Source organism: Cottoperca gobio, chromosome 24 (assembly GCF_900634415.1).
Source record: "Cottoperca gobio chromosome 24, fCotGob3.1, whole genome shotgun sequence".
Classification (NCBI taxonomy): Eukaryota; Metazoa; Chordata; class Actinopteri; order Perciformes; family Bovichtidae; genus Cottoperca; species Cottoperca gobio.
Window position 1 is genome coordinate 1,767,317 of NC_041378.1, and position 27,094 is coordinate 1,794,410.

The 27,094-nt window shown below is 41.6% G+C and overlaps 2 protein-coding genes across 2 annotated transcripts in view; both read right to left on the reverse strand.

The window, feature by feature from the left end:
• The window catches only part of galnt14 (UDP-N-acetyl-alpha-D-galactosamine:polypeptide N-acetylgalactosaminyltransferase 14 (GalNAc-T14)), a 99,027-nt gene extending 89,512 nt beyond the window's left edge, over positions 1 to 9,515 (reverse strand). Inside the window, exon 1 of the mRNA XM_029425823.1 lies at positions 9,205 to 9,515. Within this exon, the coding sequence (XP_029281683.1) occupies positions 9,205 to 9,372 (168 nt within the window). The 5' untranslated portion in view covers positions 9,373 to 9,515. The remainder of the gene's footprint in view (positions 1 to 9,204) is intronic.
• A 6,736-nt stretch (positions 9,516 to 16,251) lies between these two features.
• Positions 16,252 to 26,485, reverse strand: zfand3 (zinc finger, AN1-type domain 3). Its single transcript, XM_029462610.1, has 6 exons — positions 25,963 to 26,485; positions 19,990 to 20,030; positions 18,386 to 18,577; positions 17,285 to 17,350; positions 17,029 to 17,199; positions 16,252 to 16,487 (listed from the first exon to the last, which is right to left on the reverse strand). The coding sequence occupies exons 1-6, from the start codon at positions 26,028 to 26,030 to the stop codon at positions 16,333 to 16,335; spliced, it is 693 nt and encodes a 230-aa protein (XP_029318470.1). The 5' UTR covers positions 26,031 to 26,485; the 3' UTR covers positions 16,252 to 16,332.
• Positions 26,486 to 27,094: the final 609 nt, after the last annotated feature.

Below are 27,094 nucleotides of genomic sequence, written 5' to 3' on the forward strand. Positions count from 1 at the left end.
TACTTTCTTCTGACTGGCTTGCAGGCATGAATTGAGATACTCAGGACTCAAAGATGAACAAATATGAATCCTATCAACATCGGCATTAAAAACATCAATATGGCTATAAGGTAACGTCTCTCCCTGTGGCTTGTGTTTGTGCAGCGCGTCACCCTCCTGCCATCTCAAACCTGGCAGCTTGGCAGCTACTCATTAACGGAGGTGATGTGTGCACATTATGTTACAGAGACGAGCACTCAACACTAGCGTTAGCAACTAACGCTACTTCAAACCGGCCCCCAAGCTCCACCCTGTCCAGAAGGCTGACGCTGAGCCTGGAACTGAGGAAAACACGACAGTCAGCGAAGTTTAAATGCAGAAAGTAATCCAGAGTAAATCAAAGAGCTAGATCTGCTGGATTGAGTCAAAATGAACTCGTACTTTGAATACTCGCTTTTTTTGGCTAACTTTTGACCAACGACATCTTCCCCTCTGCACCTGACGACATAACCGGACGTTTATCAGCCGCAATTAATCAATGTCACATGACTTGTGGGCGTGGCGGCAGACGGCAAACACGGCTCAGATAAACTACTACACTCAACGACACATTCTGAATCTGCGATTTAGGAGCAACACACAACACTCTCCAGAAATACGCCAAATACTGTCTTTCTTTATTTCTCTCACACACACACACACACACAAACACACCCACACCATAAAGGCATGTGTTGTGTAGCGTGACAGAGCGGTGGATGTCTTGTCACTGACAGTTCATTTCCAGTGAATGCTTGACAGTTACACAATGTATGTGTGTGTGTATGTGTGTGTGTGTATGTGTGTGTGTCCCAAGTGGAGAGACACTTATATGATACTGACATCAATATGACATAAAAGCAACGCATATGAATATAATTTCAACGCATGTGCAGTTTTGATTTATTGACACCGTTTCCAGTCTTTCTAAGCCTGTGTGTGTGTGTGTGTGTGTGTGTGTGTGTGTGTGTGTGTGTGTGTGTGTGTGTGATATACACAGGCACACACACACACAGCATACTTAAAGATAATTTTGCAGTCAAAGATGTTTGATTATGCCGCATCCTCAACTTAAAAAATTCCCATTTATGCTGATTCTTGAAGTTTTTTTTCTGAATCATTTATAAAGTAGGAAGAAAATGCAAAACACACTTTCTTGGGCTTTTGTAAGAAACGCTGGAACGACACGGTGATTGCAAATTGCCCGAGTATAATATCAGAGCGACTGTTCATTTAGCTAAAACGCCACAGAAACAGCAAAACAAGAAGTGTGGGGGAGTGTGTGTCTGAAACATCTCCTCTCTGAGCGCTTCTCTACAACATTCAGCTCCACCTGCTGTCTGCTAACCTTCAGCCTCTTTACGATCCCGCGAGACAAATGTTCAAAACATTATCCTGTTAACAATTCGATGCGACTGGCAAAGTTTGTACTCAAAAGTAAAACTCTAAAATCTCCTGCTTTTAAAGACAAATGTCATAGAGGCCCAGCAGGGGGGGGGGGGGGGGGGAATCAGGAGGTACGCGGATTTGCGGAGGCTGCAAAATCACTTTATATTATGTACATTACATCTGTTGTAAGTTTGTCTGTATCGTCCCGTGTAAACAAACACATAAACTAATTGTGAGGCACCATCGAGTGCACAGAAGACGTCACGCCATCGCTTTGCGGACTACAGAGCCTCAAGTTTGGCGGTCGCCATCTTGGGTTTTTGGAACCAGAAGTGACAAGAGAGGGTGGAGCTAAATACAACATCAAATAATCTCCAACCTCAACAGATGACGAGGACCGCCCGAGTCATAGCAGGAAAAGCGCAGGTGTATTTGTCATTAAGGTGCGTCTGTTGGCTCACTGGCAGGAGATACAGTCGCACCTTAACGGTACAAAGTAATCATTAATGCGATGACAAAACAGGAAATCGCTCCAGACAAAAAGTGGGTTTTGCTGCAGTCATGCACTTGATGTTGATCCATTCACATTTTTACTGGACTTTAAATCGGAAGACTAAAAATACATTATTTGTTAAATGATATTCCTGTTTTAGTTCTGTGGAGTTCGGTGTGCAGCAGGTACAGCATGAAGTCATTTCATACAGAACTAGGGAACTCATGGGCACCAAAATGCTGCAAGGATATTTACTGTGAAGCAGCCACAGGAAGTGTTGAGCTTGCATTTAATTTGGCTTATCTCTACAAACTATGGCTCCAGTTGAAACGTTCTGCAGAGGGTAACAGTCTCTATGAAATGTTGGGGCTCAGAAATAAAAACGGGTAAATGGGAGAGTGAAATAAATATGTTATTTCTTATTTTATTAATCAGATCAGCTGTTTTGTGACATGTGTCATCTCTGAAGCCCATAATTTATATACATGTAAGTTCATTTAACCCTTTATATTGTTTTAAAAGCTGGACTGGTGCATTTAAGCTCTCCTGTCCAAAGAATTATCACAAAAATATAACAATTAAAATCTCGTAAAATTCAGCTGTTCAATTATTGAGTCTGGCAGGTGACTCTGTACATTTCTCCAAACCATACCTGTCACCCCTCCCGTTGTTCCCGTAATTATCCCGTATTTTTAACCTTTCAAAAGAAAAATAGGCCTAATTAAAAAAAGTGTAAAGTGGCCTCCGGTACAGCAGGTGTTTAACTTTAGCTGAAAAACGTTATCCACCAGTAAACACACAGAAGAAGAAAACAGGAACAATAACACAGAAGAAGACAAAACATATGATGAGAGTCACAGTGAACGGGAGATAGATGGAGACGCAGCTGTACCTGCCAAACAAGTTTAAACTTTGTGAAAGTGGGAGGAGACCTTCCCTTATTTATTAAAAAGCAGAGTCGGGCAAACTCGTGCTTTTTGTAAAGTGTGCCATGAGATGTTAACATCGCACACGGCGGAATAAGTGATGTTCACCAGCAATGAACAATCGTCCAAGCACGAGGCTACAAACATTCACGGTCAATGACTTCATGTGTGACAAGAACTGTGTCGGAGGCAGAACAAGAGACCAGAGCTGAGGGAAAGATGTCGATGCTTTGTGCCAAAGATAATGTCGCCTTCAGCTTCTGCGATGATTTCAGTCGCTTCAGTGTTTCCCGACTCTGATATCGCAAGGAAGTCCTCGTGGGGGGAAACAAAAGCCACACAACTCATCAATCATCAAATGAATTGATGATATTAACTAATAAATAAAATACATAAATCTTATAAACATGTCTGTACAAGTAATACATACTTTAAATAAACATGTATTTCCTGAATGTATATACCCATCCCTTATGTGTTCACGTTTACATTGGTGGCTGTTAAAATATGGGCGGAGTCCGGCAAAACATTTCCCTTATTTTGAAATTCCAATGTTGACAGGTATGCTCAAAACCGATGTACTAATGCTGCCAAAAGAGCAAAACTGGCAGGCAGGAGACTGGCAGGCAGGTGACTGGCAGGAGACTGGCAGGAGACTGGCAGGCAACTGGCAGGTAACTGGCAGGTAACTGGCAGGTAGACTGGCAGGAGACTGGCAGGCAGGTAACTGGCAGGTAACTGGCAGGTAACTGGCAGGTAACTGGCAGGAGACTGGCAGGCAGGTGACTGGCAGGTGACTGGCAGGTGATTGGCAGGTGACTTGTGTGATTTATAAGCCACTGTAGCTGTTGAACCACCAATGGGTTCAATTCCCCAGCGTGCTTCACAAATGAGAGCCTCTGCGCCAGAGGCCAGACTAGTTAGCCAACCTGTGAGCCCTGCTGTACAGAGAAGCTCATATAAAACATTATTATTATTATTCCCTCCCTGGGAGCTGGTTATAGCCACTCTGAAAACTCATTTCCCTCTCCTCTTGTCCATGTGAATACCTCCTGATAGGGAGAGGGAAGGAGAAAGGAACAATAACTGCATTTCTTATGACGGGGAAATGAATAATTCCAACTGCATGTGTGTGTGCATGCATTGTGTGTAGATGTGTGCGTGAATGTGCAGATGGGGTGTGTGTGTGTGTGTGTGTGTGTGTGTGTGTGCGATTGGGCGTTGGGATACACGAGGCGAACACACAGATTGGAGCATCGATCTCGTTTCCCCGGAAAACGAAAGTGAGACAGAAACTTGGAAATGGAAAGAGGGATTCAGTTGCAAAGAAAGTTGCAATAAAAGATACACGAGTTAGGAAAATCGTCCGTCTGGATAGAATAAGGTTGTATCCCGACAAATATTTAATGTCTGATCTCTCTAAAAGTCTGTTTTAGTCGCAGAAGAGAGAGACATCAACATCTCTGCGTTTCCTGTCACACAGACACTGTTCACAGTCAGCTCATGATGAAGTAATGAAATATTAAGATAAACAGTAATAATGAACTCATTCAGCTTTACATCACACACACACCGGTGTTTCTCTGGGTTCGTGGAAGACTTGGGTCCATGCATTGGGTGGTAGCTTTGAAAGTCCTCGCAAGAATATATTACAATTTGTAATTCAAAATATGCAATTTTACATCATTTTGGATGTTTATTATCAAACATCTGTGTGCAAAACATTTGGAAAAGCTGGAGCAGATACCAAATAAAGTTTTGCATTTTTGCCTAAAGACAAAACTTACTAAAGAAGTCACACACACACACACACACACACACACACACACACACACACACACACACATCTGCTCAGAACAACACAAGCTAAGCTGGCAAGTCTCAGCAAGTCGTAACTCTGCGTGTTGCACATCTGCGAGTTCTGAGACGTGAAGTGAGACAGGATACTCTCATGTCAGCGTATCGTAGGGAGCAGTTCACCAATCATCACTATTGATTAATCTGCCGATAACGTTCTGGAAAATTCCTTTCCATTATAAAAATAGTTGGCGATTCTTTTTCTGTCGATTTATTTATCGTTTGTATTTTATTCTCATTTTAATCCCGACTAGCAATAAAATGTCCAGCAGAAATACTCACATTGATCCAGCTGGGATCACAATATTGTCTATTTAAATAATTGCTACGTACATGTGCCACGCATATAAAAGACCTCACATCTATTTATGCTTATTTATTTTACCTTCATTTAACCAGGCAAATCATTAAGAACAAATTCTTATTTACAAAGACGGCCTGGCAAGAGGCAAAGCTTCGTGAGTAGAGGCTTGAAACGAAATGCATCCAAGTGAAAAACATCTGTTTTGGGGCTGATAATAAGCAGAACGTGGCTGATTTGACAGATGTTTGATGGTAAAGTGAGTGTGAGGAGCTGGACGATGGCAAGTGTCAAGTGTTGATGAAGCACCAGGACGAACAGTCTGCTCAGACACATGGAACGTCATACAGCAGAGGACGAGGGGTCGGGGGGGCACACACAGGTGGGTGAAGTGTCCTTCAGTATTTAACCAACCAACAGATTGTTTCTCCTCATGTTTGGACTTCAGAAGGCAGAAACTCCATAAAGATCTCCTGCCAAGGACACGAGCACACTCCAACCATGCTGCTTCAAAGGCTCTCTCAGTGTGTTAGCGCGCACGTGTGTGTGTGTGCAAACAGGAAGTAGTCGTGCTAGGTAAACAGGAGTGAAGGCTAATCCTGTGAGAAATGGGAACTCTGCATTAGCATTTGAATGCCGCACACAGTGCCACAAGTTCTGCTGACAAATCTAACACACATCGTCAGTCCCGGCTTAAGACTCGCACACAAGCGCACCGCATATATTCATTTGAAAAGGGACATTTATTATTATAGCAGTCAGAAACTCGCAGATAATATGTACACAGGATCCTTCAAATAACTACCTGCGTTTGTTTTCCAACACACTGGAGGTTTCACATTTACAAAGCTTACCTGCAAGCTGTCCAACACGACCGCCGTCTACATTTGCATGCACATTAATAAAGTGATTACACTGTAATTAGGCGAATAATGAGGGTAAAAGCCCATGTAAACAACATCTGATTATGCATAATCACAGGGACATATGCTGCTGTTGATGACAACTTCTCTTTTTTCAACAACAAAAACAAACAAATGGATAAAAGATCCACAAAGTGACACGATTTGGACTTTGAGTTTTATGTGCAATTTGGATGCCTGGAATCTTAATATTCCTTAAGATTTGGCACCATGCACAACAGGGGCTTGTTTTGGTTCCAGGGGCTCGTTAGGTCAACAAGACATATCACCCAGGATGCATCAGGGTGATCTCTGCTGTCCTCTTGTTTACAGCATACTCTCAGACTACAGAACGTGAGAGCTACAGCAGATTACATCAGTGTTCTCTGTCGTCGAGCCGGATCAACTGGACAGCAGGCATGGTTCTGCTTATATTAGATTAAGTGTCTGCGTACACGGACGTGTTCATGCATATTTGCCGGCATGTACCTTCATGTGGACGGTTTGCACGGACCCTCGCAGACAGATGGGCAGGTGACGCTTTTAGAATTGACCCTCGCAGCTATGTGGGAAAGAGCTTTTAGAGAGTGTTAACCTGTCGTGTCTTATGCTGTAACTTTCTGCTGTAGTTTCTCCAATTAGAACTGCAGCATACATCAGATCCTGTTTTAACTCATGTGTATTTCAATAACAGACCGCTGCACCAGAAGGACCTAATGTAGGTTTCTTTTTTTAATGACGGCAACAGACTGTGTGCATGGTAATTATAACACAAGGTGGTCTGTACCTGCTGACAGATACTACAGTTTTTCACACCCAGTGTAAAACTGTAGAGTTGAGTTGGCAAGTCTATATCTGGCAAGGGTATTAGGTGTGTTACAGCATGTGTGTATACCACACACACGCAACACACACACACACACACACACACACACACACACACACACACACACACACACACACACAGTCTTGCTGAATGAACAGAGATTCTCTCACATCTCACAGAACTAGTCCACACAAGACAAGACAGGGTTTTTTCTTCTTCTCTGGTTCAGCTAAGTGGTTGCAGCTGTTTCTACCCCTACTACTGAAGTACTTTAATTACATTTCAAATTTCACATTTGAGGCATTCATCTGGGCAATTTACAATGAGAGCAACAGCAGATTACGCTTCAATGCTTGAATTATCCACCACTTGAAAAGCACCTCCTACTCACACGGAATTAAGGCGAGCCTCAGAATTAAGAAACAAACAGTGGCTCTTCTTTAGGAATCGTCGATGTCTTAAGAGCTTTGTTGTGTGATACTCTCACTGACTGGCTTCTTAATTCTTCACAAATATGGAATTATGTCTAGTATCTGCAAAATTACCTCATTTATATTTATTGGGGATTTCCTCTTAAAGCATGCATCATCTAATCATTCCATCACGTTAAACTAACCGTCATCTGCACAGCTCTCACCAGCCTCATGCTTTCAGATGTGCCCTCCCTCACCTGTCCACTACAGGCCCCTGCAGAGGTGCATGACCTGCACACCAGCCGGGCTGAAGTCAACTAAATGTCATCTGCACGTTATCTCGCATGTAGATTTGCTAAAATCATGAACTCATCCGGGTATTTATTATGACTTAAATTCAACGAGCACGCACCTGCACATATTCATAGGATTTAGGAAAATAGAGCGACGCAGGGGAATGTGCCTGCAGTTTTGCAGCATTTACGCATTTCTGTTGTCTCTACACAAACACCTGCTGAGTGCTGAGTCTCAGTGTGTGCTGGAGGAGCTGAATGTGCAACACACACACACACACACACACACACACACACAAATCTTCTGTCTTGATTACTTGGAAATATTAATTCAATTCATGCAATTAAAGTACAATGAAGTGGGAGGATTGTGACGGGAGTGTTGACTGACTCACACATAAAGCAATCAATTCTGATTCTGGGATTCTGGGACATGTAAGCTTCATATATCAAGTGAGTGGCAGCAGAACACGCTGCTAACAGTGTCAGAAATTAAGCGAGGAAATGCTTAAAAAATGAACCGTGACAGAGGAGCAACAACTGTTTACCACTTTAACCCAATATCCTCATCCTACATTAACAATTGTATTTCCATTCAATTAAATTAATTCCCATATCCGTCTCGAACACATTGATTACTGCATGACATTTAATCTGGGCTCATTTCACACTAAAAACAGCTCTTTTTTTTAAGTTGCCCACGATTATCATTTTGTATTTCCTACACTGGCTGCTAACCTTCATGGGAACCAAATAAAAACTCACCTGCAATATTGTAGTTGAGTTGCAAAGACTGACTTCATGGATTACTATCTAATACCCCTGTAAGGCCATATAGAGTATCTGTAACGTATAATGAATATATATAATATATATTTATATCCCCTCGTCTCATCATATAGAAAAGTGTTCCTCGAACAAGTGGGCTGCTCCAGGATTTCAAGTTTGAGTGAGCTTGTAATTCAACAGAAACAAGGTACCAGGATCACGATCAACACAATTTATCCCACCATCCAGTTAACATGCTGCAGGTCTGCTGCATAACAAACATCATGCAGTGCACGCTGCGCGCAGACACCACGCCGGGTCCAAAAGGAACCTAATTATCTTCAAAGGAGCCACAGCGATCTGAACATGATCCTATACACTAATAAGAGCCCTTGTGTCGGGGGTGTGTGTATTAGGGTACATCACGACCTATAGATCCACTACATGATGGCATAGGAGGTGACAGACAAACACGAGAGGGAGGAAATCATTTATAATATTTGGTGTTTGTATTTAACTGGCCGACACTTCAGAAGGAAATGTTCTACTTTCTTATACTTGCAGAATAAAAATTCATCTTCAAAACTCATAAAATAGAAGTTTAAATTACTTCACTTGAGCCAGCTCCAACAATTAAACACACACTCTTTCAACTCTTTCCTTAAGTACATTTTAAATGGCAATCTGTTTGATTTTGCTCAAGTGACCTACAGGAGTGTTTAATGGCTACATTCACTCAATGCTTTGAATACTTTGCTCCTGCACTGAATCACAAACTACCTGAGGTTCAGGAGAACACTACACACAGATCTCACAGCCACCTCACAAGTCGTTGCAGGGATGTACACGCTGTAAAACAACCAGTAATGTCCCTGTAAACTCCTCATTGATGCACTTCAGGAGGATACTGCCTGCAGTGTGGCTGCTGGTACCTCCACACACACACTGGACGTCCCCACAGGGTTATCATAGCACTTTGGAATCGGACACACAGTAGGAGAGGTGGTCGTTACTTCACCTGGTTGTCGGCAGTCTCTCCGCCTCCCGCTGCTCCTCCTCCTCCTCCCACTGCTCCATTACCGAGCTCCGGCAGCCTCCTCCGGCTTAACACCAGCAGGTAAACCAGCGCTCCCAGCCACACCAGCACCGCCACGGTCACCGCCAGCCTCCGACAGAGACGCTTCATTTTCCGGTCAGGAGGAGCCGGCGGCGCCCGCTGCCCGGCTGATGTCAGAATCCCATTTTTATAGAAGCGAGGAAAACAAATAAAACAACGAGACTAAACCGGACAACCTCCACTAACTACCACACACAAGTCTGTCCGGTCCCGCTGACGGTAAAACACTGACTACAGAGCGCGCGCTCTCGCTCTCGCTCACACTCTCTCTCTCTCCAACTCACAGAGGCTCGAGCGCTTCTCTGACACGCCTGACAGCCGTGAGCGCGTGCATGGGTCTGTGTGTGTGCGTATGTGTGCGTGTGTGTGTGTGTGTGTGTGTGTGTGTGTGTGTGTGTTTCACTGAGGGACTCTTGGACCCTCCTGAAGGTTTGAATGGGAGAGCATGGAGCTCCACCTGCCGACACCAATAACTACTACTAACCCTGCTAAAGTAGAATACAATACAAATAATAGAATAGAATTAAAAATGCCAATCATTTTTCAGCTTTCTCAAATCTTTGACTTTCATTTTGTCCACAAGAAAGGGAATGCTTATTATAATAAGCCATAAACGGCCACAACAACACCATACATGTCGAAACAAGGGTTAGTTTTTCCATTTAGTTACATATATTTAACCATAAATTCAGAGGGATGGTAAGAGGAGAGTGGAAAATACAAACCCATTGAGCCGTGTGATGTAACACAATGTTAACATTTTTATTGTTGTGACTTTTCTTATTATATCAATACAATATTGATACTGGGGTGTTTGGTGTGGGAGTTTAATGTGCTGCTCTGATTTTCAGTGTTTAAAAGGAGAAAAGACCAAAATAAATATATCCAGGAATAAGAGCATAAAGGAGGCAGATGAAGATGGAGAGAGGAACTGAGCAAAGGTAGTGGAAGAACAGCAGTGGGGAGGGAAGAGAAGGGGAAGTTATCGGCTTCTGTTGCAGTCACATGAACGGAACAGTTGACAAGAAGAAAACCGACAGTTATCGCACATTTTATCTCAATAAATGATCAGACACACTGGTTCCAACTGAGAGTTATTAATTAAACATGTGGATCAAAAATAAAAATGTTCCTTCTTCTTGTGTCCTCAGGAGGAAGCTCTGTACTGTCTTAGTGCGCCATCTAGTGTTCACGCAGAGTCACTGCCTCTACTGAACACAATGTGCAGCAAATCTTTCATTGACCTTCACTGAAATCCAGAATGTAACTACGTACATTTACTCAAGTACCGCACTTAAGTGAAGTACCTCAACATTGTACTAAAGTATTAAAATGTTATGCCACTTTTTACTTCCACTCCTGAAATATTTAACTTTTTACTGCAATAACAATAAGACATTACTTTAACAGATTCAGATTAATACCAAATACAACTCATATTTCACAACAATTAACTAATAAATGATATTATATAGTTATAGATTAAGCTACAGGGCAGTATATGAAGTAGTTAAAACATGTATTTAATACACATTGTTCTGGATTCATTCTGCATAATGAGTACTTTTACTTTTGATACTTTAAGTATATTTTGATCCTAACACTTTTACTTCCTGAATGCAGGAAGTCTCAAAAAACTCTCCAAAACTCAACATTTCCACTTGGATAAAAAACAAACTCCCTCTCAAATAGTTTACATACGAACCAGTGGACCTGCTGATTGTAAAAGCACAACAATGGTCTAAATTCACTTCAGGTAAGTAAACGGAACATCATTGTTGCACAATTGTTCCTGTATTGTCAGTTTGTGGACAGCTTTACCGGTTTATAATGTTCAGCCTGTAATAAACGCGTCAGGCAAGTGGTAAACGTGCAGCAAAGCTACTGTTTCCAGCTGTAACATCTAGAAATCTAGTGACTCTGGTACTAAAGTAGCTAAAGGATTTAAATGGTGGCTCTCAGTGAGTTTTTCAATCTCAATTAGACAATTCATGACATGTTTTCATCCTCAGAGACTCTGAGCTCTGCAGGTTCCTTCCTTCATGGCTTATCTCTGAGACCTTATTAAGACAGGTGTGTGCCTTTCTCAACCATAGCATTTAACACAGGTGGACTAACACTAATGTCAATATGATATCGCAGTTTGTTTTTTTACTACATTTGCAAAAACATTCCTCCTGTTTTCACTTGATGAGGTAATGAGTAACCTTTACCTTTCCAGGTGATGTTTTAGCAGCTTCCTCTTTCAATCTGATCTTCTTTCTCTCTCTCTGTGTGTTTGAGTTCATCAGCTCGGAGCTCGGAGACAGACGAGACGTGGGATTATATCCCAAACAAACAAATGGTGCATGCATTCAAACTAAATACAAAGTAAAGACCTTGTTTGTCTTGTTTGTTCTGGTCTCCATAAAACTCTTTGGTGCCTCTTCAGCACAGGTTGAAGAAGTACTTTACTTAAGTAAAGGTATCAAGACTGCAGTGTGGAAATACTCCACTACAAGTAAAAGTCCTGCATTCAAACCCTTACTTAAGTAAAAGTATGTAAGTATTATCAGCAAAATGTAGTTAAAGTATCACAAGTAACACATGAGCGCTAAAAACATCGTGTGACTGAGTTTATTTTCATTTTGTATCTTATTTTACAGTCTTTTTTTAAATAGTGCTACTTTCATATCTTATCCTACAGTTTGTTTTTACATTTTAAAAAGACTTTTACATTTCCTTATGGTTGAAAGGTGTAATATAAAGAACTTACCTTGCGTTATGGTAGCATGATTTGATTTGATCAGTTGCTACTATAGAGCTATAGCTAGCTAAATGCTTCACATTTAAAACTAATTTACGACTGAACTTGTCCAGTTTACACTTTCCCTTTCAGGGGTTTGAGGACTTGTAGACAGCCAGCATACTGTGTTTCCTCGGTGACGAAAGTTCACTTACATGTACGAAGTTTTTAAGAGAAATAACTTAACTATTTAGCACTGTTGGACTGTTTTCGCTAGTTTAGCTAACGCTAGCTGCTAATCTGGCTAATTGTGTGTGGCCCCGCCCCCTTCAGTTAGCTCAGCCAATGAGATTCATCCTGAGTTTGACAGCCCCGCCCCCTTCAGTTAGCTCAGCCAATGAGATTCATCCTGAGTTTGACAGCCCCGCCCCCTTCAGTTAGCTCAGCCAATGAGATTCATCCTGAGTTTGACAGTTCACTCACTCAGAATGTAACTAAGTACATTTACTCAACTCAAGTATCGTTAAGTACATTTTGAAGTACTCTTAGACAAATATTATACTTATAACTTTATTATACTTTACTTAGTTAATTTGCAGATTTAGATTATTAATGCAACATATTCATTATGTATTATTATAGATTTAGTAACTCAGCAGTATATAAAGTTAATTAGCTCCCCCTTTTAGGTGATGTGCACACACTAATTGCAATCCATTTATATAATATATATATATATATAATTCTGCAATAGGCCATTATACTTTCGGCACTTTAAATATATTTTGATGCTGATACTTGTGTACTTTTACTTAAATTAAGTTTTGAAAGCAGGACTTTTACTTGTAACAGTACTTCTGCACTGTGGTTTTACTACTGTTCCTTAAGTAAAAGATCAGAGTACTTCTTCTAATACTGGTTTGCTCTGGAAGCTTTGATTGCATTACATTTTAATGTAATTTATATTTTACATTCTAATCCAGTATTAGAAAGTACTACAGTTCTGAAGTAGCCTACAATTTTAAGATATTATTTGCATTATTATACAAACATTATTTATTTACTATTTTCTTAGATTAAGAATTCATCAAACTATCCGTTAAGGATGAAACCAACACTATATACAGAAGTTAAAATGAGTGCAACCTCGTGCAGCTACATGTTTTTGGTCACATTAATCTGATAATATGAAATCTACTGCCTAATGAGAACATTTCTACAGTGCAGTACTTTCACTTCATCCGTGTTGAGCTTTCACATCTCATTCTTGACGTTGGCAACAGCAGTTCACCAAACAATAAACTCAACTCTAAGAGCTTGTTAATCGTTCTGGGACACGTGCTAAATGTCCAGACTGTGACCCGTCGCTGAGATACTTTGCTTTAATGATCATTACGCACACTCAGCAGTATTTTACCGTCTTACACCAGTAAAGCGATATTGAATCTCTGCACCAGACCGGCACATACATTAGCTATTATAAAACATAGCATACATATTAACATATATATTATGTTTTATTATCAAAATGCAATCAACTAAACAAAAATCATTGCAGGAAAAACAAAAAGTATTGCAGTTTAAATCATGACCTACATGCGTTTTAACTCCGCTTGACATTTAAGCTATTAATAATGAACTGTGATGGATATTCTGGCATTCTGGTCATGGTTTATTTTCAGACAGAAAACGCTGTGTCAAACAAATGTCAATATGGGGGAAAGAAACGCAGATTAACACACACACGCACGCACACACACACGCACACGCACACACACACACACACACACACACGCACGCACGCACACACACATCCTCTAATCCAGTTTATTTTCCTTAGCAGAAAATGGAACACGATAAAATTAAAAAGGAGAAAATAGGACAGAATTATGTTCTTGCTTTTTTATACATTTAACTAAATATGCCACTCTATGCTAGGGTGTAAGTAACTCAAACTGATATAAGGTTAAATAATTGTTCTCTAAAAAAAAAAAAAAAAAAGGTACAGAAAGATATTCCATTTCTTCCATTTGCACTCAAAAAACCAAAACAAAAGGTTTCCAAAATATCAAAATAAGAACCAGCCGCGACATTTCTCCGAGCTCCCGTTATCCTTCGCTGTGTTCTCATTGGACAAGCTGAGAGGGGGTTTGGAGCGGTGAGGAGGAGAAACAATAACGTGTGCATGAGGATTAGCATAGTTAAGTGGTGTCTGGATATAAGGGCTCTCCACCGGAATCAACTTTTCCCAAAAAAAGGACGCTTTCAGATGTTCCTGCCATTCCAGGAGATCTACTGCTTCTTCAAATTGAACAACCAAAAACAACTCATCATCATCAAATTGCATTTTTCCGTGATGCTGCAAAGTACATTTTGTGATTCCGTACCTGTATTAAACCAATCACAACTTATACTTTCAATGCGCCGACGTTGTGCGCTAAATGCCAAAACAAGAATTTGAATTTGAAGAACGAAAAAATGAAAAGTATTTTTCTGCAACGTCAAATAAAGAAAAGTTGATTTTGGTAGAAGAGAGTAACTGAACCATATGCACAGCACAAAGTCCACGCACTCACACCGTGTAGGCTGATTAAGAGCAAACGATGACAAAAAGAACACATGAGCAAAAGGGAATAACACTCAATTCAAGAATTTACGTTATTTCTGCAGCCAAAAGCGGCCGAGGCGTCGTTACCGGAGAACAGTTTGAATCTGTGATGTCAATAGAGGTTCGATCTCGACAGCGTCCAACAGAAGGAAAAGATACGATGGACCGCTGTGGGTCAAGTTCACGCTCAACAACTTATTATTAACAGCAAAACTAAAGGGAAAGAACCGATCACGGTTGATTACGTCGCTGATGTTGGAGAGTTAAAGAGTCCAAACTCTTGTTAAGTCAAGTTAACCAGCGTGTGGTTGGTTTCTCAGCTTTAAAAACAAATGTTCAGTTGTGCTGTGCATCAATATGACATCACTGATTTAAACTGTGGGACAAAACTCGCGTCTGTTCCGTTCAGTGACAGCTCACGAGCAGAAATGACGCCCCTGAGCAGCAATCAATGTAAAGACAAGGAAATTATAACATTTCAAGAATCATTCCCCCCCGATCTGAAAACTAAATGAAACCTAATCTCACCCACAAAACAAGAAATAAATTATAGAACAATTTAAGGGGTAGTACGCAATTCATGCATTCAATTTAGCGCACCACAGAGACACTCGGTGAACACATGGCGTCTTGGCGAAGATTTCTTCATTTGAATACAAAAGATTCAGCCGAGTCCCCTTCATGTAAAACAACAGTACTACTCAGTAAATTGAAAAGGGGGAAGAGGGAGAAGAGGATCTGCTACAGAGGATTCATCCGAGTGACTCTTGTCCATCAGTGTGGTTTTTATCTTCTTCTTCTTTTAGATTCCATTTTCTTTTCGTCAACAATCCATGTGAGCAGAGGCAGGGATCGGCTGTATTGTCCTCCACGACTCCGTGGTTAAGCGGTAAAAACAGAGCTGATCACCATGACGGCCACACGGGGGGATGGGGGGGGGGGGAATGAAACCATGACAGCATCCTTGGACTGCATCACCACTCACACACACACGGTTGCTGGTTCCATGCACGAGCGAAACGCGGTCAGCGATGCTGCACACGGACCCGAACATTGGATGAAAGAAGAAGAAGAGGAGGGAGGCGGGGTTACAGGTTTGATACTCCAACCCCTTTATGACGACCTGAGGAGTGGTCGTGGGATAGAGCTGGACCCCCGACCAAGAACAAAACAACAACTTTGTCGAATGAGAATCCAAACAGTTCACCTTCCATAACTTCCTGTAGCGTGAGCAAAGAGGAGGAAACCGTGGCGAGGTGTGCATAATGTACGACTAACTGGATACGTTTCTGCCGCGTCCTTCCTCTGAAGTCTGGGGGTTGGGTTAAGGCTGTGTGTGAACATGCGACACTGAACGTGGCTCCGCAGAACAGCCACCAGGCCCAGGCCCCCCCCCCCCCCCCCCCGCTGGTCCGGAGCCGAGTCCAAACAGACGCTCCACGCAGGAAATCAACAGGGCGGCGTAGAGCTCAGATCCAGAATTGCCGGGTAAGATGCAGGATGTTACAACCGGGCTCCCTCCTCCTCTTCCTCCTCCTCTTCCTCTTCTTCTTCTTTTTCTTCCCTCCCTCCCTCCCTCCCCCTCCCACCCATCACCCCATTTGTCATTCCTCCTCGCTCTCCTTCCTCCTCCTCCTCCTCCTCCTCTTTGTAAGTGCCTCGTTTCTCACGGGATGGCTGGTCACGGCGTGGCCAATCAGGAGCACTCCTCCCCGATGCGTTGGCACGAGCGCCCCACCTTGCGGTCCAGCTTCACCATCTTGAGGACGGCCTCCTCGCGCCCGCGGCCCAGATGGTCGAACAGACAGTCGTGCTGCTCGGGTAGACGGTGAAGCATGCAGAATACATAGCCTGGGAGGGAGAGAGCAGAGTGAGGGAGGAAGTGACCCCAATACATGTTCCGCTTCCTACTTCGTACGGGACTAACATGCCAAGATAGAGTAACAACAATAGGAGGTCATTCACAACAACCTGTAGATCCTACGGAGTAAAGGAGTTAAAGAAGATCAAATATATGTAATATATGAAGTCTACTACTTTCTGATGATTATATATCAGATGTAATTCCATGTGAGAATTCTACAGTTTGGTTTGAGACAGATACATATAATGTAATAATAGTAAATAGAACAAAGCACACATCTGCACGTGACAGCTTATTTTGCATTATTTAAAGTACTTAACTAAAGATTAAGAAATGTGCCGTTGTAAACAAACAGCATTATAAAACATTAATAATCTGATCAGTTTAAATCTCGAGTTACATTTGTGTTGTGGACTGTCCCTTTAAGAGGACACCGCTAACGATCAGAGTAAGAACAGAACCTATCGAGTCTGTTGAAGGAGGGAGTTAGCGACGACACAACGCCCCCGCTGATGTTTTGCTACTGACCGCAGCGACAGGAGCCAAGTTCCTGCTGCACCAGCTCTAGTTTGGTTTGGCAGCGATAGCAGCGCCGACGGTTCTTCTGCTTGGGCGTCCCGCGGGCCTCCTCGCCGCTCTCCTCCTTCTCGTCTGTCCGGGGCCGCTTCTCCGGCGTCGCCTCACTCTCCGAGCCCGACGCTGAAAACAAACGGCGGGGGTTAAGAGTCGGCGCTCAAAAGCGAAGCGGGGTCACGCAGAGCTGCCGAGAAGACGCCCACTGTACCTGATTCCCGTGGACGCTTTGTGGGTGTGCAGAGTGTGCCCTGGGCTGTGTCTGTGGACGACATGCCTGCAGATGAGGTGATGAAGAGCAGATGAAGAGCACAACATTAGTTCCATTTGTTAGTGAAGATATATCAGGAATATTCTTAATGAGTAATATTTAAGGGTTCCTAGAAACAAAGAAGCCGAAGGTAAACACATTATTGTGCTCCACCACAGCAGAGGTTGGATGGAAATCATTATTAGATGCATAATAGACAATCCCACTACTTTCTAAAGCAGCGTAATCTTTTAGAAAGCCTTATTAAATATTGGGCTTGCATTAACTGAGATTCTACTAAATGCACGTTATCTCAAGATGAACTAGAGTGCACTCTACCTGGGGGAATGAATTGTACATGAACGTCACAGAAAAGAGTATTTGCAGCATAATAAATTATTTTCAGAATAATTCATATTATTTCCGAAAGTAGAACGAGCGGCTGAAGCGGTCCGAGAGGAAGCATCCAGTTATATTATAAACTAAATGATTAATATGACAAAGAAGCAGTTTTCCTTTTGTCTCATTAGTATTTAAAAAACATGTTCATTTATAGTGGAAATGAGCAAATTACATTTCCAAATGAGCCGTACACGCATGTACGGTCCAGCTGTCCCGGTGTCACTTTGTACTGGGGGGGGCGTCACAGACTGTGATTGTACCACTGAAGACAGATAAAGCTGGTGCGACCTCTAAGACATCACGCCACTGACGCCTATAAAGAAACACTGCTGATGTCTGTACGCTCGGCTATTGTTGGATGAAATGATTTCCTGACTTCACATGAAATGATGCTTCCTTGTTGACGCGCCCCAGCAGCCTGTGACTGAACACAGTTACAACTGTATCTCCCGTTTAGTCTTCCGTCTCTGCTCTCACGCTCACAAAGAACAGGACGTCCGTTCTTCGTCAACAGCTTGCCGTGGATAGTAAGCGCTGCATTTCATCAATTCTTTATCGTAGAATTAACGGCCTGAACTTTTTGTTTTAGGGCCTTCATAAAAGGGTGTGTTGCAAAGGGTTTCATTCATGAAAAGTAAAACATTGGTTGTCCCATATTACCTTCTCTAGTGCTGGGAAACGTGGGTGAGGGCTCTTCGGTTGACGGCTGCTCGGAGCTAGAGGGCGGCGACGACAATAGGGATTGGCTACTGCTACTGCTCGTCTCGCTAATGAAAACCGGCAATTGGCTACTCCCGGTGCTTTGGATGGGCTTGGAGGTGCAGTCCTCCCCTGGCTGCTTCTTCTGGATGTCTGTAGTCAAGGACAGCAAGCAAGCAAGCAAGCAAGCAGAGGGAAATGTAAAAATAGGACGGAGAAAGAGATGATACAGACAGAGAGGGAGGAAGAGAAGAGAGAGGACACAGAAACTCAGTCAATGTGGATTGTTTATGGTGTGTAGTACAGAAATATACACACACACACACACACACACACACACACACACACACACACACACACACACACACACACACACACACACACACACACACACACACACACACACACACACACACACACACACACACACACACACACACACACACACACTAGAAGTTTAGAAAACAGTCCCTGCTCTCAGCTGCAGAACAACGTGACTGGATGTTAACTTCGCCAACTGTTCACCGTGGAGCTGCACTTGCAATCTCTCTATATGATGATAATGTCAGACGAAATGGATCCGTGGGGATATGGTCTACTCTTTTCCCTCCAGGGAGGGTGAAGGAGGTCAGCATACATTTTAAGTTTCTTCTCCACATGTGGACTAACCCACTTCTGCTCGGCCTCCATTACTCATGTGTATCGAGTCTATTCTGAGCGCTGCTGCCGTCTGTGATGCTCGACTCAAAGCCGGGCCCTTAGGTCCTCGCTGTCTGCCGTACTCTCTGGTTACCATAGCCACCGACAGGGCTGCAGTGCACCCTCAGCTCATCCTCCCGAACCAGACTGGAGGGGTCATTGAGAAAACTTATAACGCATAACTTGACATTTTCAATCTTTAATTGGCCATTTTTCTTCTGCCCTTCAAACACAACTGCATTCTACACAGAATAAGATTACTTATAAGATTAAACTTTAAGCCTTTTAACTTCTCCTCCAGGTGGGGGGAGGCCTCATTGTGGAGCGGGTCTATCTTCCATTTTCATAGAAGGACTGCTTAGCATAGTTAGCATTCCTAACAGAAATCAGTTGGCACACCTAGCCTCAAGCTTCTGCTGTAACAGCTCTGCATGCAAAGAAGCAACTCAACAGAAAAACCAGAAAAACTCCCCCCCCCCTTTATATGTGACAAGTAACCCGACAGGAAGACAACGTCAGCAATGGGAGACATGAAATTCAATGTCATCTTCCGGTTTCAAGATACTATTCTCATAAGCATGCATAAATCCTTTGCATCAGCAGCCGAGCAAGAATGACACACTTCACAGGGGAACCCCTCCAGGCCAGTGATGCAAGCATGTTGATGTGACCTCCGAGTAGCCAACTGCTTTTTGTTTTGCATACAGGCCTCAAATACTGCTGTACCTTTTATGCATGTGTAATGTCATTTTGAAAAACCAAATGGCAGTTGGTCATCTGCCAGTGAACGACACAGCAACTTTCCAATCACAGTATTTCCTTGTCATTTAAGAAATACTGTGTATCGAGAGGTACCGGAAACTTACCGGAAAAACATTTGGAGCAAAGGTTCATGGTTTCACTGGACCTGAGGAGACGGGAGAGAAAATTAATGTCATTGACCTCCTCAGACATCCAAGCTCTGCCTCTACTTACTACACCATAAAGTCCTTTATGAGACAAACCTAAGAAGTAAAAGACAACACCATGGCATGAAAGACAAAAGAATGAAACACCGTACACAAATTAAAGCACATGATTATGATACATTTTCTGGCAAAAACATTAAGTTAAGACTTTTGTTTCCCCCATCGACCAAACCCTGAACCAATAGTAAGCAGTGTGGCTAAACATGAGTGTGTGGAAGACAAGTGCAGCTCTGAAATACGGTACTGGCTCCGTAACAAACACCAGTAGGACCTTACCCCCTTTTTTCCAACACCTCAAATGACCATTATATCACATCCTCAGCGTCAACCATAACATCTTTCATATTCACTCCTCATGTTTCATCTCAGCAACCTTTGATTTTCTTTCTCCTTCTTGCAATCGAGTCAATAAATTGACGGCGGGGTGACAGGAAATCACAGAGGACTGCTATGGACACTTACAGAAGCAGCATAAGGTTGTAATAAAGTTCATTATTTCACTGTCGTTATGGATTAATCTTCTGTCGATACACTGACTGTTTCCGCACACATTTCCGACGGGCAAATCAAGGCCATGTCCCGTTACATACTTTCGTAGATCACTGGATCTTTCCGCTGTCAAACAAGGAACGCTTTAGCTATACAGTCACTGATATTGGGTTTAGCTCAAATCAAAACTAGGTACGCTGCCCTTATGCTGATTTACCGCCCACATACACAACACACCTTTGAATATGCAAACAATGCGTACATCTGAAATAAGCCTAAACCCAATCAATGAGTCTGGAAGCGGCTCCATAGCATGCTAGCATTAAGCTCAAAGTACAGCTGAAGCCGACATAGTGGAGCTGAGGGTGACGAAGGTAAAGATGACACAAAGTGCCGCTCGGTCTGATGAAAGTTGAGTCAAGTGTGACGACAAAGAGCGGAGCCTAACAAGTCGAGTATGGCATGTCCTTAAGTGGCCACCGTACCTTTGCGGTTTGGCTACGCTGCGCTCGAAATGCTATTGGCTGCCCAGAGGACGGCGGGGTGGATGTGTAATGAATGCAGGTTTCACTTACAGAGTTAGGTCCTGCAAAAGCCTCTGTCAGTCACCTGTTTCAGTCATGGCTGCACAGTAAGCCAGCCTACTTAGAGAATCTTCAACAAAAACAAGAGTATTTTTTTAAACTTTTTTGCCATTATTTTTACTGTGGCAGAGAACCACACGGACACAGGGAAAGCATTGTATTACACACTTTAATAAGACCACCAGTAAAGTAATACGTCCTGTGATCATAAAGGAATACTTCACCCACAAAATGACCATTTGTGTATCAAATTACTCACTGCCATGTTGTCTTGAATTCTTAATGAAAACATTGTTTTCCTCGCACGGTGAACGGAGAATCCGAAAACTGAGAAGATTCTTGATGAATTGAAGTAAAATGTGGCCGTGTTGTTCAGCAAAACTATATCAAAACTCTCGCACAGCTTGTGCCGCATGGTCCACGTCTCGTGTATCCAGACAGACGCTCACTACTGCACAAACATGTGCATTTTCACTAAAACCGTACAAGTAAAAACACTTCGGGATAAACAGTCTTTCATACGGTTTTGCTGTTAAACTAAATTCATCTTTGCTTTTTCCGTTTCTTGGGTTCTTCATTCATTGTGGAGGCACGCAGGAAAAACAAAGCGATCATTTTGGGGGTGAAGTATTCCTTTAAAAAGGTTCAACAATGCTCTTTAAGACCATCAGGACAATGGGCAATTTCATATAAACTAGCGAACCTCAGGTGTTTCAGTCTTTAAACTGTGATTTTAATATTTAAACATTTAGGGTTTAATAAAATGTCTGTCTCCTGCTTTTCTTGGTGGTTGTAGCTTTTTCCTACTTGTATGTCATGTCTTTCCCTCCCCTTCTGGAGCTCTCTTTAATGTTCATACCACCACAATACAGACATTTCTGTCAGCTGTGAGTCCTGTCAATGGTACAGAGGCTGGAACTCCGTGGGGTATTCAGATCATTGTTCCTACAGGATCGACTAATGTAGCAGGACAAACCTGCACAGACTGCGTTTGCCTTCACTAAGGAAGTACGGTACGTGCACCTGCTGCAATCAACCGTCAGCAAGAGATCTCATCATCTATGAATGGATTCCTATGACATGTGGTAGAAAGACGGGCCTTGGGCAAAATAACAATTGATTGGACTTTGTTGGTGAATCCAATCTGTCATAATCATACTGGAGATACAGACTTTAAGAAAAGGTGCTCCTACCATTGTGTCCACCCACTGCTAAGCACAGACTGAAGAATGGCCAGAGGTCTGAATCAACAAACTATCTGATACAATGATGACAAAAACTAAAAAACAAAGACTTCAGAAAGATAGCATTTATTCCTGGACTGTTGGACTTACTAGACTGTACAGGTGTACCTAATAAACTGGAACCGTGGTGTAATTCCTGACCAATAAAAAGCATGAAGGATGATGACTTTGTGAAGCTCTGTATGCCTTTAAGTTTATAAATGCCATCTACAGCTAATCAAACTGATCATATCGGCTCTTTGGGAAAAATGTACAAATAAAGGCGCTACAACGTTACAGCTACTTAATGGTACATGTAGACTACAAGCAGGTGAAATCAAAATGTGTTACACTTGGTATTACCCATTTATCTCTACCTACACTGACATGACGTGTAGTTACTATTTAAAATCTCTACAGAAGATGCACACTTCTACCCATCTCCTTATTGAGTTGGCATGCTAATAATTAAGTAGGCATTTACAAAAAGGTGTTTAGCTAGACACCAAAGGTGTCTCGTCCCTGGACAAATGACGTGAAAGGTACGGATTAATGGTATGTTAAAGCAGCTTTCTAACTATTATTTTGCAGTATAAAATGTATATTGCATAATGGAACTGAACAAAAGAACACAGGGAAGTAAATCAGTTGGCATGAGTAGTATAGCGGAGGAGCAGCGCACAGAGACTGTGTGTCTGTGTTGCCTCTCGAGCAAAGCTAACGCTCCATCCCACGAACAAGCTGCATTCACATACGATGTAAAGGGAACTTAAGGCGGCTTTGACTGCTGGACTGTTCTTCTGGATGGATGAGTTCCCCGATGGATGTTTGCTGTGACAACAACCAACTGTACGTGTGCGACAGCTCAGAATGATTTATTTCTAACTTATTGTTTTGTTTCTTTCTGCAGACCCTTCTGCTCCCGTCGCTCTACATTCATGGCCTCATACAATTTGGGATAATCTTTGATCTGAATAGATTTAAAGTGGACTCTTTATGCCTCAGTCTGTGCCTTTCCATTGATTTTGAATTTGCTGCTTCGAAGCATCTCTTCATGTTGTCAAATGTGACTCAATGACAGAATCCACATCTGTGTGTGTGCATATATATATATATATATATATATATATATATATATATATATATATATATATATATATATATATATATATATATATATTTATTAATGTTAGAGGTTTTGGGGCACATTTTTAATTCTCACCTACCTTCTGTAAAGTACATATATTTTCTATTATTATTCTATTATACTGAGTACCTTTATTTTGTATAATATTTATTTATTTTTATATATATATATATATATATATATATATATATATATATATATATATATATATATACACACACACACACACACATATATATACACATACATACATTATATATATTTTCTATTATTATTCTATTATACTGAGTAATCTACCTTTATTTGGTATAATATTTATATATATATATATATATATATATATATATATATATATATATATATATATAAATAAATTATATAAATAAATTATATATATATAAATATTATACAAAATAAAAGTCACAAAATAAAGGTAGACTACTCAGTATAATATATAATATATATAATAGAAAATATATGTACTTTACAGAAGGCAGGTGAGAATTAAAAACTCCAGTCAGAGTGCCCCAAATCCTCTAACACTAATACTGCAGCTAGGAGACTAGTTGGGAATATTTGTTTAAGCAGATAAAGTCAAATATGTTGTTGAGGTGCTTGAAACACAACTGGTCCATCAGATAGCAGCGTGCAGATTGGGAGAGAACAAATAGATAACACTGAAAACTAGCCTTTAACCTTGAACCATGGATTAGGATTGAACTGAGGCAGCAAGTATTTTCAATATTTTTCCCCATTCGCTCAGATATATTGTTCGATATTAGCCAATTTGATTGAATATCCGTACTGGCATGTATGTCAACCTATAGAAGTGCCAATACAGCGCAAAAATATAGACTGATATATTGCTATCAGCCAGTGTCGGTTTCAAATATCGGTCCACCGTAACAAATTACCTTAAAAGAGTTTTAGTTTCTAATAATGCTTTACTCCGGTTACCGTTCCAATCAGGTGGTTTCACCCAAAGAGGAAGTACTGGTCACTTAAAATCACCAGGTAGAGTCTTTGATTGGAGTACACTTTGCTCACATCTTAATATAATTTGAAGTTTTTGGGAACTGACAAGGATTTAAATATTTGTGGAAACACTGAATTACTGTCACGTAGCAAATTCAATTTAAAACTGAACACCAAGAATAAGTATTGGCAATCTATATCAGTCAAACCGTACCTTAAATTAACCATAATCCTGCTTAAACCAGTACACTACTTGTGTTGAGAGACGCGTGTCTACAACACTGCCAGGGTCAGGGGTCACAATCCATCTAAACCTTCAAAATGCTAATCGTAACCTTATTTAAGTCGCGCTGTAAGAGGCCTTGAGTTTCAGTGACATGTGTTAAGAGGCTGTGTGGGACAGGACAGCCAGCAGCCTCAGGCCAGGTGTTATTCTGAGCTGAGGCGAGGAGGGCTGTAAAACACAGACAATGCTGCCATTTGTGTCACCTGTCACCTGACATTGACAGGTGGGTTACTGGTTCCAGTTTGCTTACTGGGCACCACAAAATGAAGGCAATTGGGGGATGGGGGTTGAGGGAGGGAGTCTGTAACCAACTGGCAAGTCATATGACAACGTTATGGAAAGATAATACCTCAAAACAGGGGGCTTTTGTCTTACTGATTGGATTTGACACAATAGGAGTAGGTTGCCACCATAAAATCACTGATATTAGTGGAATGGGAGTATCACAGGTGTTTAGTGTGTCTATGGTGGTTAGTAATGCAATGACAGTGTTCTTATCTTACTATGATTATTTCAGCTGCTTTGGAACAACACACACCCTTAAAAGGGAGAAGCTTGAGTCATGTTTGAGTGTCGTTGTTAAATAAAATAAAAGGTTAGACAGACAATTGTTCCTATGGGGTAACACAGGAGACACATCAGTGAATCACATCCGGTATGCAACACACATCCACTACTTGACAAGACCGAATGAAAAAAGGGTGTAAAATAACTCAAAAACTGGTTTGTAAGCACGACTCGGTTTAAGGATTTAACCAAAGTAACGTGTTTATAGTTTAAATGCTGATTTTCTTCGATGGGGTTCAAGAAAACAGGGCAGGTTTAAAAGGAACCTGCTGGCAATAAATCATGTTCTATCTCGGGTACGTCATCTCCTGGTGTACAAATGTCCTTTAAAACACGATGTACCACGATTAAAAACAATATTCGGAGTTTAAAATGAAGAAAGTAGGCTTATGAACTTAGAAAACAGTGGACATTTAGCTAGTTTTTAAGCTAGGAGGCTTATTTATTAGCCAACTTCCCAACCCCCCACCCTCGGCCTGCACAACAGAACAACAACAATGGGTTTGGACTAGTTGAACCCGTTGAGCATATTTCATCCGGATTTACCTTTCAGTTCAAGAAAGAGGGTTTAATCTAGTTTATATCGGGTTTAACTCTTACCCCCAAAATCCACAGGGACACCGGGGCGGTAGACTCGGTGGTTTGCTTCGTTCACTTGTGTCTCCCATGACTTCCAACAAAAACCGATATGGAAACGCGAGGCTGGGGATGAGTCCGGGGCCTGGTCGTTCCGCGAGAAAAACGATCCAACACTCAAGACAAAAAGATAAATGTCCTCTTTCTTTTAAAGTCCTCAAGTCGGTGAGAAAAGGTGGCGAACTCGGCCCCTTTCGGCCACAAAAACCATCCGTTAAGTCAAACAAAACGGCTCAGTTTGAACTGGAATAATTGAACGGCACTCAAAGCAATCAGCTGGATGTTCGGGCGTTACGACCGACAAACGAAAAGAGGGGGGCGTCCCGGTGTTTCACTCGACATTAAAAAGCTTAGAAAAACAGTCAGGAGTCCACATATAGATAAACCACAATTATGGCGAAGTGAAATACTTGTGAGGGTACGACAAAAGAAAAAATACATAGATTGAGTAAGGCCTTCCCCTCGCAACTGTTAATGACCACCCCTATTTACACGTCGCTGGTACGAAGTATGCTGGGCCGGAAACGCGTCCATCAAACCAGAAATGTCAATATTGCCCAACGAAATGAAGGCAAAACAGTGAAACAAACTGACATGTAAATGCAACATTACACGACTAAAACCCAATAATAATTGCAGAGTTTACATTTTGTGTCGCTATGTTCACTTAAAATGGGTAGAAAGACGGAATGTCTAAGGGCTTGACTAGCTTTTATCCTTGTAATCCGTTTTACCCGATTGCAGTGAAGACTTTACTCTGTAATACATCTGTAATTCAAATAAAATCATATTATTATTAGTATCATCAAATAGGGGGGCTGACATGTAATACATACGTTTGTAGTTTGTGAAAGGAAATCTCGAGACAAGTATGCAAATATTGTACATTGAAATGCTTATTTAACACAGGTATTGAACAGAAACATCTTTAGATATATTATTCTGTATAAATTAGTTGGTAGTTCTAGTTTGATTAAATCCACATAATTTACTTTTCTGAGCAACATAAGCTGTAAACACAACCTATTAAGGGATATATCCGTCTTGCTCCACCTCATTTCCTCCGTGGGCTCTTTGGTGCTGGAAAGGTGTTGCA

Coding starts and splice junctions, on each gene's coding strand:
- zfand3 (XM_029462610.1), bottom strand. CDS start 26,030: ATGGGAGACACAAGTGAACGAAGCAAACCACCGAGTCTACCGCCCCGG. Junction 20,031..25,962: donor TGTCCCTGTGGATTTTGGGG/GTAAGAGTTAAA, acceptor CCGTCTCCTCAG/GTCCAGTGAAACCATGAACC. Junction 16,488..17,028: donor ACTTGGCTCCTGTCGCTGCG/GTCAGTAGCAAA, acceptor TCTCCCTCCCAG/GCTATGTATTCTGCATGCTT.